Source organism: Lepisma saccharinum, chromosome 29 (genome assembly GCF_977018435.1).
Source record: "Lepisma saccharinum chromosome 29, izLepSacc3.1, whole genome shotgun sequence".
In the NCBI taxonomy this organism is placed as follows: Eukaryota; Metazoa; Arthropoda; class Insecta; order Zygentoma; family Lepismatidae; genus Lepisma; species Lepisma saccharinum.
This window is the reverse complement of record NC_139257.1, coordinates 34,555,546-34,573,670: the sequence shown is the minus strand read 5'-3', so window position 1 is coordinate 34,573,670 and position 18,125 is coordinate 34,555,546. Positions and strand designations below refer to the sequence as shown.

At 38.8% G+C, this 18,125-nt stretch overlaps 1 protein-coding gene across 1 annotated transcript in view; it reads left to right on the top strand.

Annotated features, from left to right (window-relative positions):
* The window catches only part of LOC145981549 (dnaJ homolog subfamily C member 11), a 47,680-nt gene that overhangs the window by 5,048 nt on the left and 24,507 nt on the right, over positions 1-18,125 (top strand). Inside the window, exons 3-9 of the mRNA XM_083114862.1 lie at positions 1,898-2,030; positions 4,155-4,274; positions 6,033-6,349; positions 8,269-8,476; positions 10,122-10,238; positions 14,426-14,617; positions 16,008-16,254. Coding sequence (XP_082970988.1) covers positions 1,898-2,030; positions 4,155-4,274; positions 6,033-6,349; positions 8,269-8,476; positions 10,122-10,238; positions 14,426-14,617; positions 16,008-16,254 — 1,334 coding nt within the window. The remainder of the gene's footprint in view (positions 1-1,897; positions 2,031-4,154; positions 4,275-6,032; positions 6,350-8,268; positions 8,477-10,121; positions 10,239-14,425; positions 14,618-16,007; positions 16,255-18,125) is intronic.

Here is an 18,125-nt window from a genome sequence, read left to right as displayed (position 1 = left end):
TTCATCTACCTTGATTGCAGAGTAAACACAGGGTGTCCCATTCAAGATTACCTATTGGAAAGCTACCATGCATGGAGCTAAAAATGAATCAGCAAAAACAACCTACTTCATATACTGAATAAAAATGAGTGTACATTGTTATGCATTTATATGCTGGCATGTAAGATGTTGCAACCAGTAATTGGTTTTAAGTAGGACCGAGTCTATAATTTTATCCAATTCCTGAGAACTGTAATAATTCAAATCGTTAAGAATGTTTATAAATGGTAGTATAGCCCACCCAGCGTCGAATAACATGGGTACCTGGGGGAAACCCTGGGGGGTAAAGGCGGTCAGGGGCGTGATGCTGATCACATCACCCCCACTCACGACCGGATCAAGAAAGTGTGGGGCGTTACCCCCACACCCCCTATACGCCTTCATGGCGTTGTGCTATGCACAGGGGAGCACTTTACCTTTACCTTTGTATATAATATTTATATTGGAACTATACCACACGAATCTATAAAAGTGTTGCTTTAAAATATTCTTAATTTCACATGAGTTCACAAAATTCACTTCTCCCCACAATGTTATTGCACAAATAAAGAAAAATTATAAATTTTGCACACCTTCCAGGATATTTTGACCCCACAGAAAGTATTGCGCAGATGTATTGGTATTGACTCGGTCCTAATTTTAAGACATTGAGATGGTCTGTGGTGATACGTATGAGTGGCTTGGGAGTAAAACTTGATAAACCACAAAAGTATGAAGCTGAGAATAGCACAGTAGAATGTTAGTCCATTACGTTGTGGCTTATGGGCTACCCAGAAGGATTACTGAAGGCACTTCATTCACTATTGTACAGCAACTGATTCTAATGTTAACTCAATTTTGAATGGAGTGTAGGTTATCAAGTTTTACTCCCTAACCATTCATTTATTTGGCTGTTACAATGATCCCACATATCCTTCTTTGAAACTGGTACGTTTCGGAGGTACAACCGCCTCCTTCTTCAGACAATTCTAGGCGTTGCCGTGTCAAGTTTTTCTTTCAAGGAAAAGGTTTTTGTGGGTTTAAATGGAGGTAGAGAATTTGATAAAACTTGTTCCCACTTAAAAAGATATATCCTTCCTCCTTGGCATTATCCACTAAAATTTACAAAAAAATTCCACATGGGAGCATCAGCTGGTGACAGCACGTTTGGCAGGAGGTATTGATTTTATAGTTTTAATTAGGTTTAACCTGTTTTTGTAAATTTTAGTGGATAATGACAAGGGTGAAGGATATATTTTTAAATGGGAACAAGTTCTATCAAATTCTCCACCTCCATTCCAACCTGCAAAAACCTTTTCCTTGAAAGATAAACTTGACGTGGCATGGTAATGACACGTGCCTAGAATTGCCTGTAAAAGGAGGCGGTTGAAACTGAAGGATACTCACAATATCGTAAGTAGGAACCTTTTTTTTTTAATATTTTTATTGTATTTTCATATAGAAATATTTTTTAATAATGATCCCACAGATGTGGAAAGTGTGTTCAAGTCCAGGACTATTAAATATTCCTTTGTACTTGCAATTAAGATGCATTGTTTGCTTATTTGTAAACCTTACATACAACAAATGTTCATAGAGTCAAAAGAAACACCTCACAACATGGTGTTTCTTGCAGCTGAAACCGTTGCTTTTGCATTTCCACTCAAAGTTAAGACATCAGAGATTTGTCTGGAAGTATTCATGAAAAGAAGTGGAAACATCAGGATTTTTTTTTTAGCCAAATGAGTGGGCTTATTTGTTGGTTGCGTGTTTCTTTAACTCGGCACACAGAAACACAATAAACTAGCAGATTTTTATGTGGAACACCCTATATATAATTTTATATCATATCAATGCAATGTTGATACGTATCTTTCAGTTCTGAGTGATGCACACCAGAGAGCTATTTATGATAATCTTGGCACAAGAGGCCTTGAAACTGAAGGCTGGGAAATTGTTCAGAGGACCAAGACACCACAGGAAATCAGGGAAGAATATGAAAGACTTGCGAGGTATGCTTTTCTTTTTTATTATTATTATTTATGCAATGAAGTTCATATGTCTGTATGTTACTCTGTGACTAACAGTGACTACCAGTTCTTTTTGTTGAAAAATCTGGGAAATTTACTATTTTTCTGGGAACTTTCTTTTTTTTTTAAAGCAGAAAGCACCAGTATATACAAAAGTCATGAAACATTTCAAACTGTTGTATTTTTGCAGAGAGACATAAACAAAATATTTACAAAATGAAAGACACACTCACCGAATTATGATTTCGCATCTTACAAACGATCATTGTGTCCACTTTTGGTCACGTGGCACACATCTATCGTATAGTCCACTTCATGCCATAGCAGACACAGCCTGGGAGGGGTGATCCTGATAATGGCAGCTGTGACGCAGCGTTGCACATCCTGTAGGCCCTTTGGTAGGGGTGAAATGTACATTTCTTCCTTTACATAACCCCACATGAAGAAGTCACTTGGGGCGAGGTCTGTTGACCTGGGTGGTCAAAATGCTTTCTCAACCTGTCAATGCCATTTTTGGACTTGTGTGAACATGGCACTGCCGGTGGCTGCCAGCGAGACTACAATGGCAGATGGTGTTAGAAATGATAATTCAGTGAGAGTATCTTCATTTTGTAAACATTTGAGCACATGTTTATGTTACACGCACTTTGTGAACACAGTGTATTATGAGGGCTATCCAGAAAGTCATTCACGTTTCGGCAGGCTGCTGCTAGGGGCGGGGCGAGCACCGCCATTTTGTGCAAGGACTTCCGCCCGTTCAGTGCGCATCCAGCTGTGGACGTGTGAAGTTTGTGTCGCTTCTGTTCTGTTGATAATAGTTTGTTAACAGTTGTGAAGTGAGGTCGGTCATACGATTTTTGTTGGCGAAAGACACTAAACCGATTGACATTCATTGACAACTGTGTAAAGTTTACGGTAAAGATGTGATGAGGGAAAGTGGAGTGAGGCGTTGGTGCCTCATGTTTAAAGATGGCCGCACAAATGTTCACGATGAAGACCGAAGTGGGAGACCGAGCATTGTGACAGATGAACTGGTTGCAAAAATCAATGACAAGATTCGTTAAAATCGCACTCTGCCAACTGGATGCAGGAACTTTTACAGGCCTTTCATTGGGAGGTTTTCGACCATCTGCCATATAGCCCGGATCTTGCACCAATGACTACCACTTGTTTCCCCGCATGAAGACCTGGCTAGCAACGCAGTGCTTTGATGACGACACAGACCTTCAGGCTGGTGTGCAGAAATTGTTGAAGTCACAGGTGCCAACTTTCTATGACAATGGACTTTGTAAGCTTGTTCATCGCTATGATAAGTCCCTAAACTTGTACGGCGACTATGTCAAAAAATAGTGTAAGAGTGTCACTTCAAAATGTATATAATAAAAAATGTCTACTTTCACTTGTCTTCTTTTTATTCCAAAATGTGAGTTACTTTCTGGATAGCCCTCGTATATATGCTAATACATAAACTAACTCCCAATATAGATAAGCAGTAGTTTGAGTAGAGGCTTCATATCAAATGCCCTTAGAAAAAGAGAAATGTTTTGAACTTTTTATCATGTAGAAATCTGCTTCAACAAGTTTTTATTGGTATTCACATATTTTTTGGTGTAATTTTTCTGTGTGTTTGGTTAGATAGAAGAGCTATTGACAGATACCAATTTCAGACTGTATTGGTTAGAATTTAATCACTAGAGCCTGAAAGTTTGGCAAAATGCACTTTTTTCGTGATCTACATTTTATGTGTTGCTAATGTTGATCACATATTCCACTGTCATCATCCAATACTAATGTCAACTAATATCAGCAATTCAATTGGCTCTCCCCTCATATTTACTTGAAGAAATGTTCTATGGCAATTTCTTTGAAAGTCGTCTGACTGCCATGCAGGAGGGGGGAAGGGGTTAAAGATGACTGGAATGTGGTGTTGATCACATCATCTTCAAACTAGCCAAGATGGACAATGTTTGTGTCCCTACTCCCACATCCCCTATATCTGTTTTCGTGTCATGGTGCTGTCTGCACAGGGAACTTTACCTTAGCTTACCTACCTTTGAAAGTAAGAAAAACTGTAATATACCTCTTTCTGTATTCTTTCAATTCAAGGGAGAGGGACGAACGGAGGTTGCAACAACGTACTAATCCGAAAGGGAATGTTGTTGTCAGCATCAACGCTACCGACATCTTCAATAGATATGAAGAAGATTATGAACTTGAAGAGTTTGGGTGAGTATTCAAATTTTATATTTAATTAAACTTTAGTGAAATAATCATATTATTATCTGTATAGCGATTCAATATATTTACAATCGAGCACTCCATTTAACCCTGAGAACTATGCAGGATTTAATGGTATGGGAATTTTTATTTACAAACTTTGAGAAATTTGTGGCACAGAGAATATGCATAACAGCTTAAACCGAAATATAAGATCCTCACCTTGGTTGATTTATTGTCAATGAACAAATGTGCTGATAAAATATGCCACTTTTAGTCAATAGCCAATAAATCGATCATGGATTGATTTTCAATTGATAGTAGACCATAGTCTTCACATTTCACTGTAAGGAAGCTTTCAGATTGAAATGACACGTCTCTTGGAAATGAACCTTCAGAAATAATTGCAACTTTTTGTCCATGCGAATGACAAACTGCATGTGTTACTTGTCATATGTATGTCATCAGACTGGACAGTTTTGCCAATAGTGTGTCTTATCACCTTGGTCTGTTGGTTGTGCATGAACAGTGGCATATTTTTTTGCTGTCTCTTGTCACTTGGTGTGAAACCCACATGTCGCCTTGATCTGAAAGCTGCATAACTGATTGCTACAACCATAGCAAAGACAGCAAAGAAAATATATAATGAAATATATAAAGTATATAATTGAACAAAAAAATAATAATTCACAGAAAGAGGAAGAAATCTCTTTCAAGCTGTAAGAGTTTCTTTGCTTGAAATAATAATGTACAATTTTAAATTAATTTTTTGTCGTTGTATGTTGTACTGTAATTGTCCAAAATTATTTCAATATGGAGATTGTTAAAAGGTTATAGTGACATTTAAGGTTGAGAAATAAGTAGGATATATAATCAGCATTTTTTTTCTGGTGATATGATATGTTACGCTGTTCTGGCACCTTTTTTTAGGAGATCATTTCTGAACATCATACCACAATATTCTGAGAATTTCTTATGAAGAGCAATAACAAACAAGCTTGAAGAGTACTGGAACCTTTCTTCCCAGAAAAGAAACCTCTGATTATAATTATTATTTGATATTCATTTTGAAGGGAACTTAACATCTTCAGTACATGTATCTAAAGATTTCTGTTTGGCGGTTAAGAGGAGATAGGTAATTAACTCTGATAAGCTTACTTTGCATTTTTCTGTGCAAGATTTTCTCACGATCAATTTCGCCACCTGCCTGACGAAGCCACCAGACAGGTGGCGAAATCGATCATGAGAAAAACTATTGACGGAAAAATGCAAAGTAAGCTTATCAGAGTTAATTATCTTCGGTACATTTGAAACCAGCTGTTCCAAAGTGCATAATTTGATTGGTTTCAATTGAAACAGGGCACCCTATAAAGGTTAAAAAAAGTTTTTATATCTATGAAAAGTCGCTAGATTGGAAGAGAAGACTTGATTCATGCGAAAATGGAGTACATCCCGATTCAGAGCACCAACTTTCTTAGTGAAGCACTTTTTCCAGTGGTTAACATGTAAACATGTACTGACACATTGATATGAATGGAAATAATATGTTTTGAGAGCAGGCCATGTATGTAGTTCAACAGGTCATAAAAAGGTTATATCTGTGTGAAGTCGTTAGATTGTGAACTGTGATCAAGAACTTGATTCATACAAGAATGGAATATACCCTCACATCTTGAGCACCTGTACATTTATTAATACAATCCAATATCCTGTCTTAATTTAGAGTTTGTTTACTGTGGTAACTGATAAAATAATAAAATTTTGCAGCGAGAGAAGTTTCATACCCAACATTGAAGTAAGCGGAATGTCATTTGCTCAATCCATTGAGGCTCCTCTGACGTTGCGTGACACCGTCACCATGTCGGGACAGCTTTCAACTCACAATGGAAATGGCAGCGGGTCAGTGAATTTCGCCCTGAAAAGGCTGTTGTCCGAGAGGGGATGGATCGAAGCAGAAATGGGCGTCGGGAATGGACTAATGATATCAATGAAAGGTTTCCGAACTTTGACCAAAAGGATGTTTACCAATTTAGCAGGAATATTTCAGTTTACTCCACAAGGGATTCGTCCAGGAATAGTTGCAAGTAAGTGAAGTTTAAATTGTTAATGTGTTTACATGTTTATAATTTTTTTTAAAAAATAAAATTTCTTGAATTACTACACTTCATTAAAAATAGACTGAGTGTCATGACATGGATGTCATGTTCTCCTGCTTGTCATGACAATTTTCAGAAGGTCAACAAAATGTAAGAGGTTTGATCTTGTGTTGTTACACTATTTTTTGTCATTACTTTTAATGATTTTAACCTTTACTGGCCCGATGATACCATATGGTAGCATGGTGCTGATTACAAAATGGATGTGCTTTTTGGACCTTCATACTCTTATGTTTGGGTGGAAACCTGACACAGGTCTGGAGCTAACCTGGGAAATTCACTTTGATGACCCCCTCCCCCCCCCCTTTCCGTAACATATCCATGCCACATTTCCAAACGGAGTTTCACATTTTGGCTCATCATTCAACTTGTATGGCACCCAGGAACATGAAACATGTTTCATTCTCTTGAGAAACGTCCATTCTTTGAAAAGAATACTAAGGTTTGCACCCCCTCCTCCTCAGTTTGGCATTCTGAATTGTACACGGTAGCATGCTCTGATGTTTTAGCTGCAAAACAAGACTTATCCAAAGTAGATTGCTCCCATAGTGCCTGAGTTATAACAATTTGCTGAGCAATATGCAAATTACCTATTTTTTGTAAAAAAAACAGAGTTTTCCATTTTGGCTTATTATTCAACTTGTATAGCACCCAGAAACATGTTTCATTCTCTTTGGAAACAAGGTTTTCACCTTCTCCCCAAAATAGCATGCGAAGAGGGGCCAAACTCCAGATTTTTGTTTTTTTCCATTGAAATTTGGGGGTTGTGCCCCCCAACCCCCCCCCCCCCCCTCTCCTCAGTTCGGTGTTCTGAATTGTACATGGGTGCATGCTCTGATGTTTTAGCTGAAAAACGAAACTTATCCGAAGTAGATTGCTCCCATAGTGTGTGAGTTATAACAATTTTCTGAGTAATATGCAAATTACCTATTTTTCGCAAAGAAAGAGAGTTTCACATTTTGGCTTATTATTCAACTTGTATGGCACCCAGGAACATGAAACGTGTTTCATTCTCTTTGGAAATGTCCATTCTTTGAAAAGAATACTAAAGTTCGCACCCTCTCCCCAAAATAGCGGGAGAAGAAGGGCAAACTCCCGATATTTTTTGCATTGAAATTCGGGGGTCGTGCCCCCCATTCCTTGGTTCAGCATTGTGAATTGTACATGGTTGAATGCTCTGATGTTTTAGCTGCAAGGCAAAAGTTATCCGAATTAGATTGCTCCCATAGTGCCCGAGTTATAACAATTTTCCTCCAAAGAGTGTTCAAATTTAAAATTCCCGCCTAGAAGCCTGAGCCAGAACGGGGTTACTTTCGCAAACCTGCTCGGCCATGTAAAGGTTAAGTGTAGGAATGTGGATTCAGGGTGTCTACCAGTCTGGAATATCCGGAAATCATGGAAAGGTCAGGATGATATAGTTATTAGTTTTGCAAGTATACTATAGTTACCAATTTCCTGATTAGTAATGATTGGAATTCTTTAGTGTTCAAAATGCAACTTACCAAATTGATTTTATGGGGTTGGCCTGAGGAACTGGATTTTATTAGACACAGTGGCTGACAACTAATTTAACTTGTCTAAACATAATTGAACTACTATTACTCTTGATGATTATGCCATAATTTATTTATTAATATTTATTTGCAAGGATACATTTTAGTTAATGTATTATGTTAAAACAATTACATATTTCAAGTAAAATTGTCGGTATCAAGGCATCGACTTTTAAATTTTTTTTTCAAAGGAGAGTGAAATTTCGAAAAGGCTTTGCTGGCATCTGGTGAAGGTCCAGTTAAGCCTTAAAGACAAAGGCACATGTACTGATTGTCATGAATTTTTCTTTTCAGGTGTAGCAACTCAACTAGATAAGCAAACTGTTGGATATCTTACGTGGAAAGCAGGTATCCAGAGCTCTATGAGTACAATAGTTGTAAGGGACACGTCTGCTTCTCATACAGCGTTCACTATTCAGTTTGGTGTGCCTCATTCGTATATTTCTCTCGGCTATACAAGGAAATTGGAGGAGCAGGAACTTAAGCTTCGTGCATCGATTAAGTAAGTTTGAGTAATTCTGATTAATGATTGTTAGGTTTATCATCCTGATACAGTCACAAACTTCCACGGAGTCCTGCGGTAACAAGCGTTCTCGGGTTATCAGTCAGGTTAATTTGATGTTAGTGTCCAACACTATTGTTCTCATCATCAGGGATTGTGAATTGGGCATCAGTATAAGTTTAAATATGTAAGTGTAATGGGGCAGAACATAGACTCTGTCCTGTGATTGGTTCGCTCTGGATCCTGGTGTTTTTGTGGTGGATGTTGTGCTTTTACCAAGACGTGAGTTGGAGTCCAATGTCCATGTTGGATGCTAACGGCGAATTAACCTGGCTGGTAACACTTGTTCGAATCATGTTGCCAGGAAAGCTACAATTCTTACATGTGCAGTGATTTGGATTTCACTTGAAGCTGTATGTCTAGTTCCAATTAGTCTGTCTGGGTGTAAAAGTAAATTTTATAATAAACTTTGGTAAGTTTTTCAAGGGTCTGCCAATTAGCAAACTGGAAACGTGTGAAAGTAAAGTGCTCCCCTGTGCTTTTGCACCACATCATGAAGGTGTGGAGTTGGGCTTCACTCTTTCATGATCACAGCTGAAGGTGGGGGTGATGTGATCTGCACCAAGTCCCTGGCTGCCTTTACCCCCAAGAGTTTCCTCCAGGTACTTTGTACAACACTGGGTGGATGCTGGAGTTGCTTGAACAGGTTGAAAAAATCCCGGTTCTCCCCTGTTGGGGATCGAACCCGGGTCTCTTGCATGGTAGTCAGATGCCCTAACAACTGAGCTACCATCGATTTTACCACTGAAAGTGTGGAAAATGACACATTTTATGGCATGTTTTTTTTTTAGTTGGAGGAGAATGAACAAGGCTATAATGGTGAAAATTGTAAAATCTAATTCCACTGTTTAATAGAATAATATCCAAATTTTCTGTGCATGCTTTGCTGTTAACAGTTTATTGAGTTTCTGTAGATTTCCCATTCATTTTGTAATCAAGGAGTACCCAGTGAAGGCAGACTTAAACGTAAAAAAAAAGGTAAAGTTCTCCCCTGCGCTTAGCACCATGCCATGAAGGCTTATAGGGGGTGTGGGGGTAACGCCCCGCACTTGCTTGATCCGGTCGTGAGTGGGGGTGATGTGATCAGCATCACCCCCCTGACTACCTTTACCCCCCAGGGTTTCCTCCAGGTACCTATGTTATTCGACGTTGGGTGTGTGCCGGGACCGCTTCCAACGTTAGAAAAGTTCCCGGATTTGAACTGGCCGGGGATCGAACCCGGGACCTTTAGCATGGTAGTCAGATGCGTTACTGACTGAGCCACCACGGCCACACTTAAATAAGCTATTTTGTCTTCACTCTAAGATTGTGGGTCCTGTTGCAGTGGGTTTCTTCTGATCATGTGTGTGTGTGTGTGTGTGTGTGTGTTTACACATTATTTGAGTATACATTTGAATATTTATTATCAATTTATTTTCTTATCTTGCTTTGACTTTCTTTTGTCTTTAGCATTAAAAATATTGTTTTGAAAATCCAATTGTAAATCTACCAGTAATTGAGAAACAAAAGAATTTGAAATATTATTGCGAAAATGTTTGAATTATTGTACAATTATCATTCATGTAGTTGTTGTTTTTATTCCTAGGGCAGGAACCTTTGGAGCCCTGTTCGAGTATGGAGCTGAGAAGAAAATATCCCAGCACAGCAATTTAGGTGCTTCAGTTGCTATAGGAACTCATGCTGGTGTATCGTTAAAAATAAGGTATTTGTTCGTTAATATTTATGTAAGTATAAGTGTAAGTCTATAACTTTACTGGCTGTTGAAAAGAAAATAATTTTTCTAAGAGGTCTGTTCAAAAAGAAACAGACTTTTAAATCGTGGCACCAACAAGCAAACTCAACTGACGTGTGGTGTTGAGTTGTAGTTTAAACTTTAAAGGTCAACTTCATGCAGGTTGCCAGCGACCTGAAAAGCCGAGGACATTTTTGCCAGGATTATAGACTGAACATTTAACTATTTCCTCGAATTTCATTTCCTGGTATGAAATATTTATTTAGACATCTATGGTGAAGCTGATACATAGAGCCGCACATTTATGGTCAATAAAAGATATTTCAGCACAAAACTGGGCATATTTCAGGATCAAGAGCAGTGCATAAAATAGCATTTCGGTGTTAGAAAAGTGAATATGATCTCAAAGTTGATCTAAAAACTACGAACAAAAGACGCACGCCAAGCAACAGCGCAGCAAGTTCCAACGAGGATGGTGGCAGTGGCCACTGAAATTAATCGAAAAAGAAGAAAAAACAGCTTCGCGGATAAAAGTGAGTACTAGTTTCTCCGTATTTATATACTACCGCGTCTCTCTTTTCCCAATCATGAATAAAAACTATTCTTATTACACAAAATATTTTTTTTCTTTCTAACAGCACTTTTATGTATTTGTCAGAGTATTAAGTTTATTCCTGTGTAAACGAGTCCATTTTTGCTTCTCAAATATTTACAACAGAATTAATCAATTTTCTGTGATTTGCATAACTCTCAGGAAAATTCAGTTTTGAAAATGTCACATTGGTAAATATACTCTAAATGAGTTTTTTTTTATATTTTGCTCTTAATTTCGCATCATTTCATGACAAAACATTTTCCTCACACCTTTTTCAAAAACATGAAAAATAAACATTACAATGTGTTGTTTCACATTTAGTGTTTCCACCAAGAATGAAATATGCATGCTTCTACAGATGCTAATGGCATAGCTATCAAAACTTGAGGGCAGGACCTGCTCATGAGTTTTTTGTTGGGTGAGACACACTACAATTTTTAGCTGGCTTTCAAGAACAGTGTGTGCCAGTATTGCTTTCAAGCAGCTCTCTAATTGTTCCCCATGACGGCTGAACATCATGGAAACATGCAAAATTTTGCACCCATATCATGCAGAAAAATAGAATTTATGATTTAATTATAATTATTTTAATATTCTGATTGTCATGTGTGATTCATATGATTTTGTTTTGTTATAATTCCAATTGAATAACCAATATTAAAGTTTATAAGGATTCCAAAGTACACTAAATTGTTACAATTTTCAAGTACCATTATTAGTGTCAGTTCAAAATGGTATCTGATCACCCTTGTCACTCAATACATGTAAATAAATCCAATATTTTGCCATATTTTCCTGCATTTGGCATTTTTTCTTCTAAAATTCAAAGCACAAACCATTGATAAGCATTGTCATGAACAGCTCTACCCATGATTTTCATAAAGGGTTGTTCTTTGTCATTCATATTATATATATACACACAGAGCATTCCCTGACATTCGCTACGAGACTCGGCGGCATGCAGCCCGGCATCAGCGCTTGTCTTTCCCGGTGAACAAGTCCGGGACAGTCACTACAGTCGGCTATTAAAATTACAGTTTTCATATTGTGTACTAACCTTGACTTCAGACCATGTTGAAAATGATGTCCCACTGCTTCAACACATTCCTGGCATCTCCGAAGGAAATTGCCATTACACGTGCAAGTTTGTCTACTGAAATTCTCCCGATTTCTCGTACACAGTACTCTCTTTTAACTCACGGATGGTGTGCGGATTGTCTTTGTATACTTTATTTTTTAGATTTCCCCACTTTTCTTTCCACAGGAAATTTCGTTGCAAAACGTTGTCACACTTCTCCACAATTCCTCTTTCCGAAGTAACACTCGACAAGATAAATCCTTCGTTGTAATGTAAACTTTTGTTGTGCCATATTAAGCCACAATCTTCAACATACGGACACGACAGCACAACACAACTTCCGAGGGAGGATTATACTGGCATCAGTCTGCAACGTCAGCAGAAAGGGAAAGAGAGTGAAGGCAGGGAGAGCAAAAAAAAAACAGACCTGTAGCATGCGACTGTCGCGGACCCTTTCACCGGGAAAGACAATCGCTGATGCCAGACCGCTTGCCGCAGAGTCTCGTAGTGAATGTCAGGGAATGCTCTGTATATATTTTGTCATGGGAGCATGAATGGGCATCAGAAGGCTAAAAATAAACCGTCAATTCAAATGCACTGACCCAGTCTAGGCAGCGACAATAGCAAAATTCCTCTGGCTAGACAGAATCCAGCTTGCATCTACTTGGTTGCTCTTCCTAATTGAATCCTGGAACCAGCGGCATAGTAGGTTCCAAGCTCATCACAAATATGCCATGAGGCAAGCTGGGTAAGTACCCTGGATTTTTGGAAACATCATCAGTGTGAGAACATTTTGGCTGCATAGCCAACATGCCTTATCATTCAAGTGCTGTCACAGGTGACACTTTCTGTTAGGGGTATCTTGCCGTGCTGTGATCGTCAGAGCAGTGGCGACTCGTGACTTTTTCGGAGTGTAGGAGGTGATAAATCGAGGAAGGTTTGATTAATGGGTTCAATTACATTCACACGTTTTGCTTGTACTACCCATTGCATTTAGAATTTTAGCTGCAGATCCATGCTCAAGGTGTGGCAAGGTGCCCTTGCTCCTCACTTTGAACTGCGAAATATTTAAATGTGAACCTATAAAAATCAACGAAAATAACATTGACGATATTTCAGATTTTGCAAGAATTCATATTTTCTTCCCCCTCCCTGTCCTGTGGATTGACGATAATAAAAAGTGTTGCTTAATGTTTCTAAATTGTGGTAGGATTTATTATTTATATTTTTTTTTTTTTCGGATAATTGTAATTCTGCATCTGCTTTTCTAGAGTTTTGAACTTGCGTTACTTATTTTTAACAGTTATGTAATAGTGTAAATTTCCCCCCAAAATTGTTTAAAATGGTGCAACAAACGACATGGGTCCAACATCGAACTTATAAAGGTTTGAGAAAATTGTTTACACCCAACTTTCTACCGATTTCCTACCACAAAATCTCCTGACGAACTAAATCGGGCAGGATGAAGAAGAGACAGAGGATGAATCGTGGCATGGTTTTAAAAAAGCTTTCCGCTGGATCGGCATACTCCCTTTCGTTTGAAACATGTCCGCTGGTGAAGTAGAAATAAGATTTGGACATAATTGTATATTTATTTCTTGAGAACATATTCCTTTGAATTCAATTTCCCTCTCCCAGGGATTGGCGTTTGCAGATTATGCTAGAAACGGTGCTAAGTGCTAACAAAGATCAAATTGTGCTTGGTTTAGTAACATTTTGCTGGGGTTGGCATCGCTGATTGAGGAAAGTCTTGCTGGTTCCTCGATCCTCGCCGTTCTTTGTAACCTTCCCCCATTCCCTTGCACTGCCCCTTCCACCTCCCACCCATCTGTCTGTAGAATGACCGCCGAGATTCCTCAGTGAGCGGCAGAATAGCCCGTGTTCATCGTCTTTGGACTGCTACTGGAGCGAGCAAATGCAGTCAACTCTTGACAGTATCTAACCTAGGCAATTGTACTTACGGATTGCGCTCATAATTTTATAACATGCATATAAACTCCTAAAAAGTAGAGAACTGGAAATAAGTAAAAATGAACTAGGAAGTTCCTCTCTTCCTACATGGAGGAATCGCCCCTGCGTCAGAGTCTAACACGCCAGGGGGAGTAGCTGCCTTCCTTCCCTCTAACGTTTTACTACTACATCCCTGAGTGACATCCTACGTACTTTGCTGACACCCTCATCACTCAATATATGTAAATAAATCCAATATTTTGCCATATTTTCCTGCATTTGGCATTTCTTTTCGAAATGCTACTCCAGAGAAAGGGGTTATGATCTCCCACCAATCTTAAGTTGGGAACACAACTGTATCAATTCAAGATGGTTTCAGCTCACCCTTAATTTTTATGTCAGTTGTCTGCATGGTATATCAACTGCACAAAGCATTAGTTTAATTTTAATAGCACCTGCTTGTTCTCAAAGTATAAACCATTTGTGACCATTGTAAATAAAGTTTAGTACATACTACATTTCTTATTTTTTTAGGTTAATTCGTGCAAATCAAACATACACATTTCCAATACATTTGTGTGAAGAAGTCCTTCCAAGTCCGATCTTCTATGCCACAGTGGCACCTGTAGTAATATGGCTGACCGTAAAGAAGTTACTTGTGGATCCATATGTAAAAGAACAAAAAGAGAAGGAAAAGGCAAAACAGAGAGAGTTGAATAAAACAAGGTAGGGGCAACTTAATTTTATATTTTTTATACAGAATATCCTGGCTTATTCTTGAAGTTTGTTTTGATGTTACCATACGTCTGAAAGGATTGTGATAATCAGTTCACTAAGGTGGGGTGATAAGTGAAGGATATCCATTTCTACTTTCGATCTTGTCATTATTATTATTATTATTATTATTATTATTATTATTATTGTATCAATATTATGTTTTAGTGTACACCATGTACACTGTTGTTTTTCCGAGTATTTGTTTTTGAGTGCAGACAGCAGACTTTTGTGAATGGTGACAATGACATGCTGAAAGCTATAGGTGATATAAGTTTTTTAAAAGAAACATGGAATTATTATGTAATTGTATAAGATAATTGAACCTTGTTCGTGATGAATTGAAATCATGTGCCTTAAGTTTTAAAGTAAATGTCTACGGGAGCTTTCAGATGGAAGTGACAAGTGACACTTGTTATTTGGAAATTGATGTGCAACCATTCGTACCTGAATGACACAAGCTACACCTGTCACTTGTACATCATTCCAACTGGCCTGTTTTACTACAGCATGTGTCACGTCACCTAGATCTGTTAGTAGTGCATGTGTAGTGAATACTTTTTGCAGTAAAGTGTTACTTTTTTGGTGTGAAACCCCTGTGCCACTTGTAAATTATATCTTCCACCTGAAAGCTCCCTAGACAAGTAACATATTTTTCTAAAGGAAAATGCATTGTATTCACCTGAATACGTACATTCATGAAGGAGGTACTGAATCATTCATGTTCTTCAAGGAACATTTGACATTTAGTAAAAGAATGTGAATATTGATAATTGTCAAAAGATGTAAAAAAAAAAAAAGTAAAGTGCTCCCCTGTGCCTAGCATCACGCCATGAAGGCGTATAGGGGGTGTGGGGGTAACGCCCCACACTTTCTTGATCTGGTCATGAGTGGGGGTGATGTGATCTGCATCAAGCCCCTGACTGCCTTTACCCCCCAAGGTTTCCCCCAGGTACCCATGTCATTTGACGCTGGGTGGGCGGCGGGGCCGCTTCCTTAGTTAAAAAAGTTCCTGGATTTGAACCGGCCGGGGATCGAACCTGGGACCTTGAGCATGGTAGTCAGACGCGTTACCAACTGAGCCACCGTGGCCACTTTGTCAAAAAATGTGATCAGTTTATTCCTATTATCTTGCAGTCATTCAATGTCCAGTCAGCAAGGAATCTGAACATGTTTGTGAGTCCTGTTACTTTCAGTATGCTAGCAGTATCTGTTCAATACAGTCCCAGTTTTAAAACTAAGTTGTTTGTGAGAATAACTAACATATTCAGAATATTGGAAATGACTGTTTGGAGTTTGGTCTTTGGACAAAAACTTTAGCTCCAATTTATATATATTTCAGGATGAAGGAGAAAAGACGAGAAGCGAAGGCTGCAGTAGATTTGATGGGTGCAACGTTTTCTCGCATAAGAAGTGAAGAAGAGAGCCGAAAGGGACTTGTGATAGTAAAAGCCTTATATGGACAATTAGTGAGTGGAATTGATGCCGCGGGTAGTGAAGAAGAGAGAGGAGATGAAGTGATAGATGTAACCATTCCTCTTCAGTGCCTGGTTAAAGATTCCAAACTTATCCTCCATGAAGCTACCAAGGTTTGTACACATTCAGTACATCAATTCCTGTAGATTAATACAGTTTTATTGTACATTATTTTTCTGTAACATTATAGAAGAGAATGCCTATATTCTTCCATTGTTTTTCTTTATACTGTTATGCACTTTACATATCTTCCCGATCAATTACGGTATTAAGTATGTATATGCATTTCCATGTTCATAATTTGGAGTATGTATGTGGAAATTCAGCTACATATTTTTTCTTCATGTATTCCTAGTTAACATTGTTTCCAATAGCTTTTCTCCAAACCTTTATAAATGCTGGCCATGGAGAAGAAAGGCTTTGGTTTTTTTGTCAAAGATTGATGTTGGGAGGCAAATGCACATTGCGAATGACCAGCTATTAGGAAATTTGGGCAAAGATTGAGCCTCAATAGGGGTTCTTCAAGAGAGAAGAGAATGATTAGCTAATATTAGCTAATTCTCATGTTGAGTAATGTAAAAGACCCTCTCCCTCATAGGTCAATTGCGAATACGGCAAGGGAGGGAGGGGTCCTTCCTAGCCAATCCCCGAGTTATCACTTGCAGTGCCATTCAGTTGGGAGGGTAACACATTAGCAACTACACACATCAAAATAAATTTGGAAACACCCACAGTACCGGGTATTAGAGAAAGAAAACAAGGTATAGGTGTCATGAAAAATGGATAGTGTATTTGGTCTAGGAATTAATTTGTGTGCCTGGACAAGAGATGGCGTAACGAGCGTATCGTCCCACAGTTCCGTGTAGCCACACATGCGTTGAAAACTCCTGTCAGCGCGCATGGTTCGTAATATAGGGCAGTTGATTGATGCGTCAACAACAGCATTTTGTAGTCAACTGAACATGGCACAGTTCGTGCCAGAGAAAGTGTTTTTGCGGGGTGTTCTGCTTCATTACTTTAACATGCAGAAAAGTGCTACCGAAAGTCATCGTATTTTGGTGGAAGTGTATGGTCATTGCGCTAGCTGAGTGAACGTGTCAGAAGTGGTTTGCACGGTTTAGAAGTGGTGATTTCGGCCTGGAAGACCAAGAGCGACCTGGACAGCCAAAAGAATTTGAAGACGAAGAATTGAGAGCATTGCTCGATCAGGATTCATGTCAAACGCAGGAAGAACTTGCAGAAGCATTAGGCATTGGTCAAAAAACAGTTTCCAAACGCCTCAAAGCCATGGGAATGATTCAAAAGATGTCACATTGGGTTCCACATGAATTGAAAGACAGAGACGTTGAAAGACGAAAAACCATTTGCGAATTGTTGCTTCAAAGACAGAAAAGAAAGGGGTTTTTGCATCGCATTGTTACTGGCGATGAGAAGTGGATCCGTTACGAGAACCCGAAACGATAAAAGGCCTGGGTGAAGCCAGGTGAACCAGGTCCATCACAACCAAAACGAGATATTCACTGTGCAAAGGTTATGCTGTGCATATGGTGGGATATGAAAGGTGTGGTGTAATATGAGCTGCTGCAACCGGGTGAAACTATTAATGGAGAACGTTATTGACGACAATTAATGCGTATGAAGCAAGCTCTGGCCAGGAAACTACCAGAATGGGAGAACAGACATGATAAACTTATTTTTAACATGATAACGCTCGCCCACATGTCGCAAAACCAGTCAAAACCCATTTAGAAAATGTCGGATGGGAAGTTTTACCCCACCTATCGTATTCACCAGATGTTGCTCCTTCAGACTACTACTTGTTCGATTGCATGAATAATGATTTGATTGGACAGCGGTTCACTTCTTCAGAAGATATCGAAAAATGGGTCTCTGACTGGATCGCTTCAAAGGATGAGGACTTCTTTCGCCATGGAATCCGTAACTTGCCTGACAGATGGGCGAAAGTGGTGGCTCGCGATGGACA